The sequence below is a fragment of the Podarcis cretensis genome, assembly GCF_951804945.1.
Source record: "Podarcis cretensis genome assembly, chromosome: 1".
NCBI lineage: Eukaryota > Metazoa > Chordata > Lepidosauria > Squamata > Lacertidae > Podarcis > Podarcis cretensis.
In genome coordinates, this window is record NC_137170.1 from 120065221 (window position 1) to 120083585 (window position 18365).

At 44.7% G+C, this 18365-nt stretch overlaps 1 protein-coding gene across 3 annotated transcripts in view; it reads right to left on the reverse strand.

Annotated features, from left to right (window-relative positions):
* The window catches only part of RAPGEF4 (Rap guanine nucleotide exchange factor 4), a 163774-nt gene that overhangs the window by 54366 nt on the left and 91043 nt on the right, over window positions 1–18365 (reverse strand). For 2 of the 3 annotated variants that reach the window (XM_079977050.1, XM_079977052.1), the window contains 4 exons: window positions 14753–14806; window positions 12525–12631; window positions 8239–8360; window positions 5942–6125 (listed from right to left, as the gene is read on the reverse strand). In XM_079977050.1, coding sequence (XP_079833176.1) covers window positions 5942–6125; window positions 8239–8360; window positions 12525–12631; window positions 14753–14806 — 467 coding nt within the window. The remainder of the gene's footprint in view (window positions 1–5941; window positions 6126–8238; window positions 8361–12524; window positions 12632–14752; window positions 14807–18365) is intronic. The other variant, XM_079977051.1, reaches the window with a different exon arrangement.

The window sequence follows — 18365 nt, forward strand, 5'->3', positions numbered from 1 at the left end:
CTTTGGGGGTTTTTTTTATTGGTTTTGGTAAGCAGCCACGCAGGTATAAGCCCCTAAATTCCCACTGCATTAACGACCTGCTTTTTATCTGGTAGACATGCCGTTCTGATTCATATATACATTAAGCTTTCCTTTAACACGAGTGAAAATGTCACACGGTCTGTTGCAGAGGCACCTCAGACTTCTGCTTGTCCAGGTATGGGAAGATATTAAGCGGTGTGGTGCACCAATGATGTAGATTTCTTGGATCCTGCTGTGTGAAGACCTACTTTCTGCAGGAAACCCGTTGGGTGAGCTATGTCTTAGTTATACCCAAGATAAAGTAAATGGGAGGTTCTGGGAGAAGCAAACTACACATTAGTGGAAGGGAGAGCCTGGTTGAAATTACATGATCAATAAACACCGTTGGCTGCTTCAGTAGTCTATCAAGGTCACAGACACTGAATTTCTCTGTTGCTGCCGTGTAGACAAGAATGAAAATTGTATCTCGGTATATAAGCACTGCTGTGCCTCACAGTGCCTGCTTATCCCTGTTCTTACTGCAAACTTGAATAAACCTCTGTCCAAGAAGAAAAAAGATCAGGGTGAAGAGGACAAAGATGGCAGTCAATATAATTTTATTTAGGGTCTACCATATGCCAGGCATTGTATAGGGAATTGTAGTGATGTGATAAAACGCATCCATTCTTAAGGAAATTAGCCCTGAGTGCTCACTGGAAGGACAGACCGTGAAGCTGAGGCTCCAATACTTTGGCCACCTCATGAGAAGAGAAGACTCCCTGGAAAAGACCCTGATGTTGGGAAAGATTGAGGGCACAAGGAGAAAGGGACGACAGAGGACGAGATGGTTGGATAGTGTTCTCGAAGCTACCAACATGAGTCTGACTAAACTGCAGGAGACAGTGGAAGACAGAAGTGCCTTGCGTGCTCTGGTCCATGGGGTCACGAAGAGTCGGACACGACTAAACAACAACAACAACAGTGATGTGTCCCAAAATGAGAGCCAGTGTGGTGTAGTGGTTAAGAGCGGTAGACTCGTAATCTGGTGAACCAAGTCCGTGTCTCTGCTCCTCCACATGCAGCTGCTGGGTGACCTTGGGCTAGTCACACTTCTCTGAAGTCTCTCAGCCCCACTCACCTCACAGAGTGTTTGTTGTGGAGGAGGAAGGGAAAAGGAGATTGTTAGCCGCTTTGACACTCCTTAGGGTAGTGATAAAGCGGGATATCAAATCCAAACTCTTCTTTTAAAAAAAATATATAATTTTTTTATTACATTTTCATTACTTTAACTACAGTGGTACCTCGGGTTAAGTATTTAATTCGTTCCGGAGGTCTGTTCTTAACCTGAAACTGTTCTTAACTGGAAGCACCACTTTAGCTAATGTGGCCTCCTGCTGCTGCCGCACCACCGAAGCACGATTTCTGTTCTCAACCTGAAGCAAAGTTCTTAACCCGAGGTAATATTTCTGGGTTAGCGGAGTCTGTAACCTGAAGCGTATGTAACCCGAGGTGTTGTTGTTGTTTAGTCGTGTCCGACTCTTTGTGACCCCATGGACCAGAGCATGCGAGGCACTCCTGTCTTCCACAACCCGAGGTACCACTGTAATTAATTTCAAACTTCAAATATGTTATACATTTCTCTTATAACTTGACTTCCCACCTTCCTTTCCACACTGTTTTTATATGAACAGAACAGTGGTGACCCGGCTCCCTCATAACCAATTCCTGTGCCACCACTGGGTATGTCAGCCAACCAGCTAGATCAGGGGAGGTGTTTGGTGAGTGCAAAAGCACTGTGGCTTCCGCCATCCCTGATGGGCCGTGTTTGTGTGCAATATTCTGGGGGGTGAGCCAGCGGTAGAGCAAGCCAACCGGGCACCTGGGGTCGCGCATGTGGCCTGCGCCCAGGGGTGGGGCCAGCCGCCTGTGGATGCGGGGCCAGCCAGGGCAGGATGCTCCGAGGGGTCTGCCTGCCTCCTCCCACTCAGCTGCCCTACAGCTGAGGGGGAGGCAGCGGGCAGACCGTTTGGGGCAGCGCAGAGCCTGTGGGCATCCAAGCCACCACGTCACTCCCAGGAGAGACACGTGGCTTGGGCGTGCTGCGGGCCCTGCGGTGACTGCTTCCCGGCATTTTGTCACTCCCCTCAGTGGTGACACCCGGGTCAGACCGCCCCCACCGCACCCCCTTCCACTGGGCTGAGCAGGCAAGGGGATGCAGTGGGTCACAGCACTTGCCAATATGTATTGGGTGCTGATACTGGCCTGCTGTATGTCTTGACCTTAAGGGCTGATAGTAGGAAGGAGGGGAGGGATTTTAATGAGAAAAACAGTGCTGGAAAAAGAGTAAATCTGCTCCCCCCAGTGATCAAAATCGGGCTTTCCCATAACTGTTATTAGCATTTTTTAAGACTGCAAGAGATCTTGTAACATGCCCAGTACGGCATTTGGAAAACTGGGAAAAGTAGCAAGAAAGGATCCATAGCCTCGTCACACAGCAACTGCATATTAAAGTTAGCAATTTCCTTGTTAAATACTGGATTAGATTCATTGTTTTTAACTGCTTGAATTTGTGCAACCAGCTAGATACAGATTAGTAAATAAAAATTCAATGTCATTCCTGAATTGCAAAATAAAATTTTAAAAACATTAAGTCACAGCTTTCAAAAAATAAATTCCAGGCGCATAAACTATGGATTTCTACTCGCAGCTTTGTTGCTTGCACTGAAAAAGAAGCTAATTTTACATTTCTAGCAATGCATGTTTTTAACAAGGAATGTGGCGGGTGGCAGGGAGTGAAACAACCTTACCAATAGCAACAAGAGTCTGCCAGTTTCCCCCCCTTACAGCTTTCTTTTCTCCCTTCTTTTTTTTAAAAAACAACAACACTACAGGCTTTCTTTCATCAATTGACAGTTAAAACGTAGCAGTTAATGTAATAAATAGAGAATTTTTAAAGTTGCCTGTCAAAACAAGTGACACATTCTGCAAGTGAGTTTCAAATTGGAAACAATAGAAAGCACCTTTTAAAGCAACAGCGTCATTATACAATCAAATGCTCAAAGTGATCTTTTCAGCATGTTTTTTCTTTCTTTTTGAAATTGCATTATTTCTTTCACGGTAATTATGCGAGTTTTTTGCATCCTCTTGGAGAGTTGCATGTCAAAGGCAGCAGCTGTGCTGATATGCAAATGGGAAGTATTTTTTCAAGCCAATACAGAGCCAATATTCTATACCTCTTGTAAACTTTAATCGTACAGTATGGCCAAGATAACTTGTCAAAACTAGGGCAAGTTCCCACAGATTAGACAGTAAATCTGTGTCTGGACTGTACCACGGACTACAGATCAGGACTAACATTATAGGGACCATACTCATAGTGACTTCCCATGATAGGGACCATACTCAAACTTGGAGGAGGAGGAGGAGATTAGAACTTTTTCCCCTCATATATAGATTTACATATGTGGGGAACAGTGGAGTACAGTCGTACCTCGGAAGTCGAACGGAATCCTCGGAAGTCGAACGGAAGCTCCTACAGCCAATCGGAAGCTGCGGAACCTGTGTTGGACATTTGGGTTCCAAAATAACGTTTGCAAACCATAACACTCACTTCCGGGTTTGCGACGTTCGGGAGCCAAAACGTTCGACTTGCAAGGCGTTTTGACTTCCAAGGTATGACTTTATTCTCACGTGGACCCCCAGTGGCAGATGGAAGTGGTACAGTCCAGCCAATGGCTTATGCCCTTACTTGCTTCTTTCTAAGAACAAGGCCCATTAAGGTAACTCAAATCCTCTGCTGGGTCAGAGGTCTTGCCATACTCCAGCGAAAAAGAAAATGGACACCTGAGACCCAGGCTTTTTTTGGGGGGGGGGTACACAGGTAGATTATCCAATGCAGTGGTCGGCAATTTGGCTTGCGTCGCTTGCGATTGTTAGGGTTTGCCAGTTGGATGAGTGATATTTGGTTTGGCATTCCATCCCCCCCAAAAAAACCTGCTCCACAACCGTGGGCTCCCCCCCTAAAAAAGTTCAACAACTCTGGGTAATCCTCTGCAAGAAAAGCTCAACAACTTTGTGCCATCTCCCCCCATTTTCTTAAATTTGAGAGCGTCTTATACATGGGGGCATCTTATAGATGGAAAAGTACGGTAGTTTTATGTTAGGTAAAGGGACCCCCGTCCCATTTTGCTTTATTGGCCGAGGGAGCCGGCGTACAGCTTCCGGGTCATGTGGCCAGCATGACTAAGCCGCTTCTGGCGAACCAGAGCAGCGCACGGTAAACGCCGTTTACCTTCCCTACCTTACCTTATCTATCTATCTACTTGCACTTTGACGTGCTTTCGAACTGCTAGGTTGGCAGGGGCAGGGACTGAGCAACGGGAGCTCACCCTGTTGCGGGGATTTGAACCGCCGACCTTCTGATCAGCAAGTCCTAGGCTCTGTGGTTTAACCCACAGCGCCACCCGCGTCCCTGTTTTATGTTTCATGTTACCTGCATGCAAATACAAAAAGTCACATGAGGTAAATAGAAAGGAAAAGTTGGAGGTGGAAATTCTGTGGAACTTTTGGAATAATTTTTGGCTACCATTTTAGGTGTGCATTATTATTATTATTATTATTATTATTATTATTATTACCTTACTCTGGGCAGCTTCCAACAAAAGATTTAAAATACATTAGCTTATACTGAAGCAACCTATAGGATCAATTCTGAAGTGGCTAAAACAAACAGTGGTATACAGGTAATATTTGGAGATATTAGATCTATGGAGCTGATTATGAATGCAGTGGGACATAATCCCGTCCCCCCAAATATAATCAAACTATAGAGAGCTACAGTTCCTCTCAGATATTACTGTAACTACTCTGAAGAAAAGGAAGACATTCGACTCTGTTGTAGATATATTAAAGGGAAAGGATATCCCTATTTCATCTATTAATATAGCTCTACGTCCCACACATTGGCTTTCACAAACAGAGGGTGTAAGTGTGAAAACAATAGTGTACCCTCTTTTCTCTTCACACCACATACAAATAGCATAAATCTATTTGTATACATCAATGGAAGAAAGAGAATTAACAGAATGAATGTCTTCAAGGAGTTTCACAATTCTGGTGCCAAGATGGAAAGGCCTTGCCTCTTTGAGGCCTTCCAACATCCTGCAGACTGTGGAGAAAGGCAGAACTGGTCCTTTGAGAAAGATCTTAAGGTATTCATATACAACAGGGATACTGGAATAGATGCCTGCAACTTAAAATACAAAGGCTACATGACAGCATGACTCATACCCAGGATGATGAGGTGAGAAGGGAAGCCAAGGGGTATGGACAAGAAGGACCCAGAAAGCTGAAGGAATCTTTGTAAGCAACTTTCCTCAAGAGACTGCTGGAAGAAATCAACAAACTTATCCAAAACAGCTTCATACAGTGGTACCTCGGGTTTAGTACTTAATTCGTTCCAGAGGTCCGTTCTTAACCTGAAACTGTTTTTAACCTGAAGCACCACTTTAACTAATGGGGCCGCCGGAGCACAATTTCTGTTCTTATCCAGAAGCAAAATTCTTAACCTGAAGCACTATTTCTGGGTTAGTAGAGTGTGTAAACTGAAGCGTATGTAACCCGAGGTACCACTGTACTCTCTCTTACACTGACAGCCAAGCTCCAAGCTGCCTGCACCTCTCTTTTATTTTACCTTTGGCTTTTTAAATACAAAGAAAGGAAGAAACTAAAAAGCAACCTCAAATTATCCTATCCTTTCAAATCATCCTATCCTAAGTAGGTTTCTCACAGGAGAAAGGTGTCAGGCAAATGTTAGACTGTGGCCATAGAGTTCTTGAAGGGCAAGTGGCAACCTAGTTATCTAGCAATGGGAATAAGGCTCCAGGTTTGAAATGTATCAACCTGCTGTCAGAGACAAGTCAGTAATTGTTGATTATCTTACGGCTTTCTGAGGATCATCCTCATATGGGCGTCTGGTCCAATCTGCGAGAGGAGAAGCATGGTGTCTTGCAGTTCTTCATCGCATTCTTTCTTCTCTTCCTCAGTTGGCATCGGGGCATCTTCATGCTCGTCGTCCAAAAACCGATAAAACAAGTATTTGTCCTGGAAGTTTTGTTCCTGATCCACTGAAAACATCATCAATACGAATGTAACAATTAGGACAGGAAGGCATTATAGCTTAAACAAGGTCTCATGGCCCGGAAGCCTAGGTCTCCAATGGGAGAACTTCAAAGTCACTGTCTTCTGATCACTGCATCAGGGCAAGCATTTTGGCTTGCCAGAGAGAAAGATCCCCACCGCTCCATAGCTGTCAAGTGTCCCTTATTTGAAGGGACAGTCCCTTTTCCAGTGTCATGTCCCGCTGCTGTCCCTTATTGATGGCTGTCCCTTAAATGTCCCTTTAATGATGTCCCTTAAATTTCAAAGGAAGCAGCTCCTCTCCCTCCCTCCCTGCCGGCCAGGGAGGAGGGAGGCTCCAACTGTGTTGCTTGGCTGTGTTGCTCACCCAATAAGAAGTCTAAGAACGACTAGGGGGTGGAGCTTGCATGCCTTGTGTGCGGCTAGTTAATGCAAGCTGAGGGTTTTTTTTGAATGCTGGACACCATTTTGTTGCACGTGCTGCTGCAAAATTTGCAGTGCAAAGCCAGGCCGGGGAGCCATCTTAAGTTGAGGCTGCATAGGCCTTGTGGTGCATGTGATTCAGATTCTGTTCAGTTAAACCTCTGGTTACAAAGTTGGTTGGACAGTGTTCTCGAAGCTACCAGCATGAGTTTGACCAGACTGCAGGAGGACAGGAAGACTGGAGTGCCTGGAACAGGTGAGACTGCAGGTCCCTTATTTTGGCCGCTGGTCCCTTATTTTCAAGGCTGCTGGTCCCTTATTTTCAAATCTGTAAGTTGACAGCTATGCACCCCTCTCCTCCCCTCAAGCACTGTACTGGTGGTTTTCCCAACTCCCTGAAGCCAACTGGGTGTGTGGGCAGAGGTGGGCAGGGGGAAATCCCCATTATGCTAGCATAAATCCTTCTCATGTAGTACCTGCATATTTAAGACACACTTGCCTCTTCATGCATTCCGTCTGACCACAAAATGGGTGTACATGCTTATGAGCCTCCTTGCAATTGGCAATGCAAGCCCCTTCAGAGATAAGCACGCAATTTGGCAGTGGAGGAGTAGGGCTGGTACACAAAGGAATGTTGGGGGTTGGCGTGCTCTTTCTGCCCTTGCATAGTCAAGAGGAACATCTCCACCTCCATCGTTCAGTCCGGGACACTGAGGTCCAGCACCAAGGGCTTTCTGGCAGTTCCCTCATTGCAAGAAGTGAGGTTACAGGGAACCAGGCAGAGGGCCTTCTCAGTAGTGGCGCCTGCCCTGTGGAACACCCTCCCATCAGACTTTTAGAAGACATCTGAAGGCAGCCCGGTTTAGGTAAGTTTTTAATGTTTGATGTTTTATCATGTTTTTAATATTCTGATGGGAGCCGCCCAGAGTGGCTGGGGAAACCCAGCCAGATGGGCGGGGTATAAATAATAAATTACTATTATTATAAAAGGGCCATTATCTCACCAAACATTTCTATCTATCTATAAGCAAGTTCCTGAGTGCCATGACACTGTTAGCATTGCACAATCCTGAAGCATCACATAATCTAGAGTTACACAGATGTAAGTATGGGGCTATTTAATAAAAACCCTCCTTACTGCTATAAAACTCAATGGATGGTAGCCAACTGTTCAACAAAATCCCACCAGTTTACAAAAGAAATGGACATTAACCACCCTGAGATATTTTGATGAAAGGCGGTATAGAAAATAAATAAATAATTCTTTAAAATCAATTAATTAAGTTGAGGCAAAAGCATGCCAATCCCCTTCCCCACCATTTGAATTGCACAATCCAAATTTCCCAATATGTACTCAAATCCCTCCCGCAAAATACTGACATTCCAAAGACACTCCATAATATTATGTATTTTCAGAGGTGGTTATGCTCCTAAAAGAACTGTGATCCCTTTTGGGATTGCTAAGGAATCTATGCCATGGATCTAGTAAAGTGTTTTCCAAACTTGAGTCTCCAGCTGTTTTCAGGCTACAATTCCCATCATCCCTGACCACTGGGTCTTGTTGGCTAGGGATGATGGGAGTTGTAGTCCACACAAAAAAACAGCTGGAGACCCACGTTTGGGAAACACTGATCCGAGTGGGAGGAATTTCCTATAAAGCAAAAGAGCTTCTCTTACCATGATTGAGAACACCTTCCTCCAACAATACTTGCCACATGCCCACAGCCTGCGTCCGTAAATGAACGCACGAACTCTGCTGCATTATCCAGTCTACCAGTTCTGTTCCTACACAGCACTGTCTGAGGGAAGAAATAAATATTTTTTTTATTTAAAAAAATGTTTTACATCATCTGCTGGTTTTAAACATTTGATATATAATAACTATTTAGAAGTAAATGGAACCAGGTCAAGAAAGGGACTTTGAAAAAAATGGCAAGACACTAGATACAGGATTATGCATCACAGGTTTCCCCTTTAAGCCAGGCATAGGCAAACTTGGCCCTCCAGCTGTTTTGGGACTACAACTCCCATCAGCCCTAGCTAACAGGACCAGTTGTCAGAGATGACGGGAACTGTAGTCCCAAAACATCTGGAGGGCCAAGTATGCCTATGCCTGCTTTAAGGAATGAGGAAAACGGCCTGGAAAACATTTCCCCCCAATCCTGGGAAAACACGAGAGGCCTCCTTTATCCTTCCTGCCTCTCCCAAATTCTCCACACACCACAGAGAATTCAGAGGGAAGGCTCTCTCACTGAATGCCAGGTGGGAAAAACAGACTCTCCCTTGGTTCTCTCATTTTATACTGGGCTTTGCAGAGATTTGCAAACAATGGCACTCTCTCTTTTGTATCACAGCCTCTGGTGTCCGACTTCAAAGAGCGAAGTGGGGACAGTTCACTCATTTTGTTGTATGCTTTGAAGGCACTCGCTTTGCATCCTTCCCTCCAGCAGACTCGGAAGAAAGGCAACTAGTCTGCCCTCCCCAAGTCTCCTGGAACTTGATGAAGAGAGAGGGCCATTCAGTCTGTGTACTGTAAAGGCACAAGGGTAAAGTGAGTGTGTTTCAGAGCATGGAACCGAGTGATAAATAAGTCTCCCCGTGCCATCTTCTAAAGGCCCTCAGAAGCAGCAGAAGGGATTTTCACTGCTTTCAAGTACAGTGGTACCTTGGTTTATGAACAACTTGGATTAAGAACGCTGCAAACCCAGACATAGGTGTTTTGGTTTGTGAACTTTGCCTTGGAAGCAGAACATGTTTCGCTTCCTGTTGAGTGTGTTCCATTTGTAGACTGAGTTCCCCACTGCTATGGGAAAACACGTCTTGGTTTAAGAATGCTTTGGTTTAAGAATGGACTTCCGGAATGGATTAAGTTTGTAAACCAAGGTACCACTGTACAGTGGTACCTCTGGATACGGATGGGATCCGTTCCGGAGCCCTGTTCGCATCCTGAAGCGAACGCAACCCGTGTCTGCGCGTGTTGTGATTTGCCGCTTTCGTGCATGACGTCATTTTGACCTTCTGCACTTGCGCGAGTGGCGAAACCCGAAAGCGCTCAACCTGAAGCAACTTCAACCCGAGGTATGACTGTATCTGGAAAGCCTGGGACAAAATGAGAGGCTGGTCTCTCATCTTCCTCGAGTCTTCTGCATGTGCCAGGGAATTTAGGAGGAGGAGAGAGTTTGGATCAGACTACAGATAGTGGCCGGCTACCAAGGCCCATTGAAATCTGTGGACCACTGATTCAATAATAAAGGGTCAATTCCAACGGAGCTATATTCTGATAGGCTAGAGCAGGCATAGGCAAACTCAACTCTCCAAATGTTTTGGGACTACAATTCCCATCATTCCTGACCACTGGTCCTGTTAGCTAGGGATCATGGGAGTTGTAGTCCCAAAAACAGCTGGAGGGCTGAGTTTGCCTATGACTGGGCTAGAGCTATCGTTTCTTGAGTTTCACTGTGATGAAAACAAAAAAAGAAAACCTCATCTGTTCCTAGATGAAGGTTTGTTTTCCATTCTGATGAGGAGTTCTGTGTAATTCAAATGATTGCAAGTTGCATAAAATAAATCTTTGTAACCTATTTTGTTCCTAATATAGAAAAAACAATAAATCCCCAGCTCCTAACTTCCCACACATTTATACTATTAGCAAGAGAAAAGCTAAGCCCTCAAGAGTATTTAATTAAATTATTCAGTCCTCTTGAGAAGGTGCACCACATTACTATTACTATTAGTAGGGGGAAAGAAAGAAAGGTGGGTTAACTATCCTTAGTTTTAAATTTCTATTCAGGCAGAACTACACAGATAATTTAGTTTACCCAAGGCAGTGCTGCCACCAGCAGGATACACAGAAGCATGAGCGATAATAAACATAAACCTATATCTACTATAACAGAGGGAGGGAGAAAGAATTACAAGTACACTGAAGCCAAATCTAAGGGGGCAGGCCCAATTTAAGCATGCAATTGGACATTTAAAGAATGTTATTGTTCACGTGGCATTTTGGGCTGCAGGAGAAATTCAATTTGCCTATTAAAGGGCAAATCTACCTAATTTGCACTTCCTGAAACAGTATATGAAGAGGAACACAGGCATCCTTCAAAATCTGCACTTTCCCAAATTCTGCACTGCTATTCTCCAACCACTAATGCATTTACTATGTAAAGTGTGCAGATTAGGCAAAAGCAACATACAAAAATCTGCACATTAGGAGACATTCGCTCCGAAATGCTGACAAAATTTCACGAGGACTTTAAAAAACTGATCATCAAACTGATGTTGAAATGTAGAGACCTGAACTTAACAGTGAAAATGAGAAATTGACAGATTTGCCTAATGGTACCCCACCATATGGCTTTTGCCATCATCATCATAATTATTATTATTATTTATATACCACCATTCTCATCCAAGGAGCTCAAGGTGGTATGTACATGGTTCTCATTCTCCCCCAATTTCACCTTCACAATGACCCTGTGAGGTAGGTTAGGCTAAGAGATGGCAACTGGCCCAATGAGCTTAATGACTGAGTGGGAATTTGAACCTTGGTCTCCAAGATCATGGTCCAGCACACTATAATCATTACACCACACTGGCTCTTTGTCTGAACCCAATTGCCTAGCCTATGCATGCATCATTTCTTATATTTAACAGACTAGAATGAGACACACTTAGGGCTATCGTTTTCAATCTGTACTTGGTGGGTTGCCATCGTATCACAAGGTACAGTCATACCTTGGGTCCCAAAAGCCCTGGGACTTGAACGTTTTCACCCAAACATCACAAACCCAGAAATGAGTGTTCCGGTTTGCGAATGTTCTTTGGAAGACAAACATCCAAGAGGGCTTCCGTGGTCTCTGATTGCGTGCAGGAAGCTCCTGCAGCCAATCGGAAGCTGCGACTTAGTTGTCGAACGTTTTTGGAAATCGTACAGACTTCTGGAACGGATTCCGTTTGTCTGGAGGTGGTTGGAGGATGGATGGCGGCTAACAGATTGAGGTTCAATCCTGACAAGACAAGTTTTTTGGGACAGGAGACGGGTGGATGTGGAGGACTCCCTGGTCCTGAATGGGGCAACTGTGCCCCTGAAGGACCAGGTGCGCAGCCTGGGAGTCATTCTGGACTCACAGCTGTCCATAGAGGCGCAGGTCAATTCCGTGTCCAGGGCAGCTGTTTACCAACTCCATCTGGTACGCAGGCTGAGACCCTACCTGCCCGCAGACTGTCTCGCTAGAGTGGTGCATGCTCTGGTTATCTCTCGCTTGGACTACTGCAATGTGCTCTACGTGGGGCTACCTTTGAAGGTGACTCGGAAACTACAACTAATCCAGAATGCGGCAGCTAGACTGGTGACTGGGAGCGGCCGCTGAGACCATATAACACCGGTCTTGAAAGACCTACACTGGCTCCCAGTACGTTTCCGAGCACAATTCAAAGTGTTGGTGCTGACCTTTAAAGCGCTAAATCCAGTATACCTGAAGGAACGTCTCCACCTCTATCGTTCTGCCCGGACACTGAGGTCCAGCGCAGAGGGCCTTCTAGCGGTTCCCTCATTGCGAGAAGCCAAGTTACAGGGAACCAGGCAGAGGGCCTTCTCGGTAGTGGCACCCGCCCTGTGGAACGCCCTCCCACCAGATGTCAAAGAGGAAAATAACTACCAAACTTTTAGAAGACATTTGAAGGCAGCCCTGTTTAGGGAAGCTTTTAATGTTTAATTGGTTATTGTATTTTAGTGCTTTGTTGGAAGCCGCCCGGAGTGGCTGGGGAAACCCAGCCAGGTGGGAGGGGTATAAATAATAAATTATTATTATTATTATTATTATTATTATTATTATTATTATTACCAAGGTACGACTGTTTTTGAGAACCTCAAAAAGCAGCAAGCTACAATTAAAAGTCACTAGATGGTGCTTGCAATATGTAAGGGCCCCCAAACCATTATGCAATCAGCTGCTCACAAATACCTGTACGTCTTCAGGTGATATTTACGGTCTCTTATCATGTGAGGGGCTCGGGAGAGGATGGCGTTCCGTAATACTTTCCCAGCTTGAAGGATTCTTTCTGATGGAACCTGGAGGAGGAGGAGGAGGAGGAGGAGGAGGAGGAGGAGGAGGAGGAAGAAGAAGAAGAAGAAGAAGCAGGCAAGAAATATTTTAAGCTTTTCTGTTTTCCTGAAAAGACTTTTATGTAACAGTGGTATTTACAAATATGGGTTTTTTTTGACAATGCAATGAAGCTTATTAATCTAGGCTTTAATATCATAATGGGATGTGTACATTTGCCCCCATGTTTGTAGATCTTCTTGGATCTGCAGGATATAACCAATCCAGGGATCTATGCACCTCAGCTGCACACGGTGTGCACTTCCTAGTTTCTGCCAAGGAATTTGCACATGCAAGGACACTGAAATGAATCCGTCCTTTCGAGGTGTGTGTAATAGCAGGTCTATGTGTAATAATAATAATAATAATACATTTTTATTTATACCCCTCCCTCCCCAGCCGGGGCCGGGCCCAGGGCAACTAACACCAGTAAAATTACAATAAAAACATAATAGGAAAAAAAAAATACAGTTTAAAATGCAATTTAAAATGCAGCCTCATTTTAAAAGTAGCCCATAGATCAAAACCGTAAGGGGAGGGAAAAAATAAGGGACAGACTAAGTCCAAGCCAAAGGCCAGGCAGAACAGCTCTGTCTTGCAGGCCCTGCGGAAAGATGTCAAGTCCCGCAGGGCCCTAGTCTCTTGTGACAAAGCATTCCACCAAGTCGGGGCCAGTACTGAAAAGGCCCTGGCCCTAGTTGAGACCAATCTAACCACCTTAAGACTTGGGACCTCCAAAGTGTTGTCATTTGTGGACCTTAAGGTCCTTCGTGGGGCATACCAGGAGAGGCGGTCCCGTAGGTACGTGGGTCCTAGGCCGCATAGGGCTTTAAAGGTCAAAACCAGCACCTTAAACCTGACCCTGTACTCCACCTGGAGCCAGTGCAGTTGGTAAAGCACTGGATGAATGTGATCCCGCGGCAAGGACCCCGTTAAGGAGCCTCGCCGTGGCATTCTGCCCCCCCCCCCCTGGAGTTTCTGGGTCAGCTGCAAGGGCAGCCCCACGTAGAGCGAGTTACAATAATCAAGACTGGAGGTGACCGTCGCATGGATCACTGTGGCCAGATCAGGGCGAGAAAGGTAAGGGACCAACTGTTTAATACGGTGGAGATGGGAAAATGCTACCTTTGTTGTGTGTGTCTATCAGAGCACCTACACCTAAAGCAAACACAACAAAATTGTAGATCGGCTTGGTGCACTTTCTCACTTTTTTCTGTGTTCATTTCCAGTACAATTTCATCAAGTCTGATTTTTATGTTGTGATTTTATGTTGTGAACTGCCCTGAGATGAGGGAGCAGCCAGGAAAGCCAATTGCCTTAGCAGAAAGGAGTTCCCCCTGATATTTTATTGATCCAGCCAACTATGTTCTATCTGCAACCCCTAGTAATTCAGAGCAACCTATCAGTTATGTTGCATTGCAAGTAGCACGGCAACAACACTAACAGTGAGGTATTTATTAGATAGCACAGGTGAAAGGGACGTGGGTGGCACTGTGGGTTAAACCACAGAGCCTAGGACTCGCCGATCAGAAGGTCAGCGGTTCGAATCCCTGCGACGGGGTGAGTTCCTGTTGCTCAGTCCCTGCTCCTGCCAACCTAGCAGTTTGAAAGCACATCAAGTGCAAGTAGATAAATAGGTACTGCTCCGGTGGGAAGGTAAACGGCGTTTCTGTGTGCTGCTCTGGTTCGCCAGAAGCGGCTTAGTCATGCTGGCCACATGACCCGGAAGCCATATGCCGGCTTCCTCGGCCAGTAAAGCGAGATGAGTGCCGCAACCCCAGAGTAGTCTGTGACTGGACCTAATGGTCAGGGTCCCTTTACCTTTACAGGTTAAAAAGTAAGTTACATATACTGACAACTTCCCACTTACGAAGGGGTTATATTCTGGGCACTGACCTGTTGCAAAGTCCTCAGGCAAACACTTTACTCTAGAGTATTCACACTTAATGCAGTGAGACAGCATGAAGCTAATTTACTCAGATATATTACAGTCAAAGCATCATTGCAATGGCAGGGTGGGTAATTGGATAACCCCAAAGCACTTCAGTTTCTACAGCAACCCAGGACAGCTGTACATCTAACCTCTTTACCTCTACATTGGCTGTAGCTGGACGGATTGGGATGTGATGATCAATGAAAGGAGTCTGAAAAATAAAATTTAAGTGAAAGAAACAAAGGGGGCAGTGATAAAAGTAAACAAACATGGAAGTGGATTTTTCAAAAGAAAAATAAATAAATAAATGAACATACGAAAACTGAAAATGTTGGAAGTCTGAGAAGACGTGAAATATGCAATTTTCCACAGTATCATTTGTCGCAATCAAGAATAACTAGGTTCTACATTTAGATGAAAACAGAAAGATGCATAAACAGCTACTGAGTTAAAACATGGCGATGAGATGCAGATATCAGTAGCAAAAAAAGGGGGGGGAGGGAAGCCCTGTGTAATTGAAAATTCATATGCCGGTTTTATTGAATAGAAGTTCTGAGTCGCCTTTTCTCAGCCAACTTTGCGCATACACTAAAACTATTCACTAAAACTATCCTGTAACTGTTCAAAAGATTCAAATCTTCCCTCTACGCTTCATACTATGCGAGTGATCCATCTTTGTACAATTAAATCCCTAAATCGGTTTCTCCCTCCAGAGCAGATTTCACACCTTCAGGATGCAAAGCATGTGAGCTATGGGTGAAGTGGGCAAGGCAAGCTGCTTAACCCTTTCCCGTGCTATTTTTTCAGAACAAAACCACAACCCTCCCCAAAGCCCATCTTTTCACCCTTGGGAGGAAAGTTACCTTTTGTAAAATCTAATTTGACCCCTGCTTGACAGCTGAAATTGAAGAAATGCCTCATCTGAAGAGGAGTAATTCGAACAAAGCTTCTGCTTATCTCTAAAACTGCTAAAATGTGGACTTTTAAAATATTTTTGTGCAATCAGAGCAACCAACGTACGTTAGAATGATACACCAGGCATGCATTATTTAGCATTACATAGTGTGCTGCAACTATAAATGCCCTCCACTTTAAGACACATAAAATGGCCCAACCATTACCCAAAATGACACATCGCGGCCAGTGTCAAAAGGAAAGGAACGCTTAGGCGGAATACGGTCTGTGCACAAACACATGCATAAAGATTGGAACACAACTAATGATGTCTTATTTTCCTGTCATTTCCATGCTTCTCTGCTACAGCGTTAACAGCTGCTAAAACAGTTTTGCATGAATTGAACAAAGTGCTCCAAAGATGAAACTCCAGCATATGCTTAGTCCACAGACTGAGGCCCTATTTTTCATAGCCATTCTCAGTGGGAAGATGGAAATGGTTTGCTGAAAGTGTTTTAATTTAGGCAAGAATAATGGATCATCTTCCCTGTACACCAAATACAGCATGGGTACTTAAATGATTTGACTGCAGAAATCTGCCGAAGATAGGAAGTGGCCGCCTACCACAAAAAGTGTGATATTTGCCTTTTCCCTTTGAGGAGAGCTTTTTCTGTTTGTGCCCTTCAACCAAGGGAACTCCTTCCCTTAGTCAAAAGCCTGTCTTCCCTCAGCTTTTTATAATGGTACAACAGAGGTCTGACCCAAGACATCTTTCTACATGAGGCAAATACAGTCATACCTCATGTTACGTTCTTTCAGGTTACATCCCACGGCGACCCAGAAGTACCGGAAAGGATTACTTCTGGGTTTCACCACTTGTGCATGCGCAGAAGCACAAAATAACATCACATGTATGCGCAGAAGCGGCGAATCGCAACCCGCGCATGCGCAGACACGCCGCTGTAGGTTGCGCTCTTTTCATGTTGCGAACGGGCCTCCGGAACGGATCCCATTTGCAACCTGAGGTACCACTGTACAAGACAGTGCCCCTGCCATTCTACATACAGAAGCTGACCACTCTGGTACAGTAGAACCTCGGTTGTCGAACGTAATCCGTTCCAGAAGACTGTTCAACTTCCAAAACGTTCAACAACCAAGGCGCAATTGCCAGTCGGCAAATTCCTTTTAAAAAATTGAGAAACACACCTCGGAAGCCGTTCAACTTCTGGGGCGCATTTGAAAACGGAAGCATTTGCTTCCAGGTTGTCGGCGTTCGGGTTCCGAATTGTTCGGCTTCCAAAGTGTTCGACGACCGAGGTTCCACTGGACCTTGGAAGCAGGCTGGTTTATGGCTGCGCAGAACACACTGCTCTGTCCTCAGTGCTACTCATTCACTACTACATCACTTACAATCTGTGTAAGCAAATGGTGCCAGCATTCATCACACATACACAACGCCTGCTGGAATGCATGCCCTGGGATTCCCGCCTCTTTGCTTGGTCACACAATTGGCAGCTTCTCTCACAAATGTCCTGCGACACACTGGGAGAACGTGACCAGGCAAGGCAATCCCAGGCAGAAACAAATAAGCACCGCCGCTGTCAGGGCATGAGGAATGGCATGGCAGGATGTCAATGTTTTCCAAAATGTCTGTTGCCTAGTAGGGTCCATCCTCCTGGGACAAAAAAGACCTTTGTATTCTTCAGGGTTAAAGGGGGTGTTGGCGTCCTGTTGCTTGTATGTTGCTATTTAGCTTTTTTTATTTAAAAAGCTGCTTTGTCGTCTTTATTGATTTAATTGCAGAGTTGTTAAAAATACCCTACTTATTGTGTGTTTGTGTTGGAAACTGCCTTTGGAACGCTCTCAAGGACCATAAAGTGGTATATGCATTTTTTTAAAAAAAGAAATACATACACTTTTTTCCTCTTGTGGTTTTGATCCATGTCCCTGACCTATTCAGTAGAAAGGGGGTGTTAAGGAGAAGGTGGTTTGCACAGAATGTTCTGTGCTCCTAATTCCTCCTGGCTGTTACAAGAGGGTGTGTCTGTTTTCTGTGTTTTCTGCTTTCTTCCCAAAGCCTCCCTCCTCCTTTTATATAAATAATGAATAATGTAGAGTTGCAAAAGCTGTAAATCTCCACATGCTTGTGTGGCATTTTTGCATCAGTGTTGAAATAATGGGATAATAGCCTGCACACGCCTTGGAAATGCAATAGTTCCCACTCAGGAGCTACAATCCTCAAGTGTACTTACCTGGAAAGCGATACCTGCTAAAATCACTAGGGTTTGCTTCTTGAGCAAACATGATTAGGATCACGTTAAGAATCTGCTCCAAACAAATGTCAGGCAGACAATAAATCATTTTCTCGTTCCTTATTAATCACTGAAATCTTTGCCACCAATCTCCCTTTTCACACATCAAGAATGGCTGCCACAAATGCTGCATGCATTTATTGATTCTTTCAGTGGCTTCCTATCTTATTTTCACTCTGTAATTCCCAGTTTCCAGAATTACTTGTAGGACGGGTGCTCACAGCGCACATTTGTAAGATTCTGCGAGATCTTCCAAGTTTTTAAAATTTCCTTTTTTCAATTTTCCTGCTGAAGTTGAAAGAATAATTGCAAGATTTCGGGGTGGGGTGGGGAGGTGTTCATTTGACTGTTTCAAGCATAAGTGCAAAATGTGCTGCTCATATGCGCTCGACTTGTCAGAAGAACTGACCCTTGAAAAGGACGACCCTGTTTCTCATCGTAATTACTTTTTTTCCCGACTGCCCAACTGCAAAAACTAATGGAGCGTGTGTGCGTGTCTTTATAGACTGTGATGGAATCACACCGAACATGTGCAAAGGAGCTAGGGCACAAAGCGTATTTCAG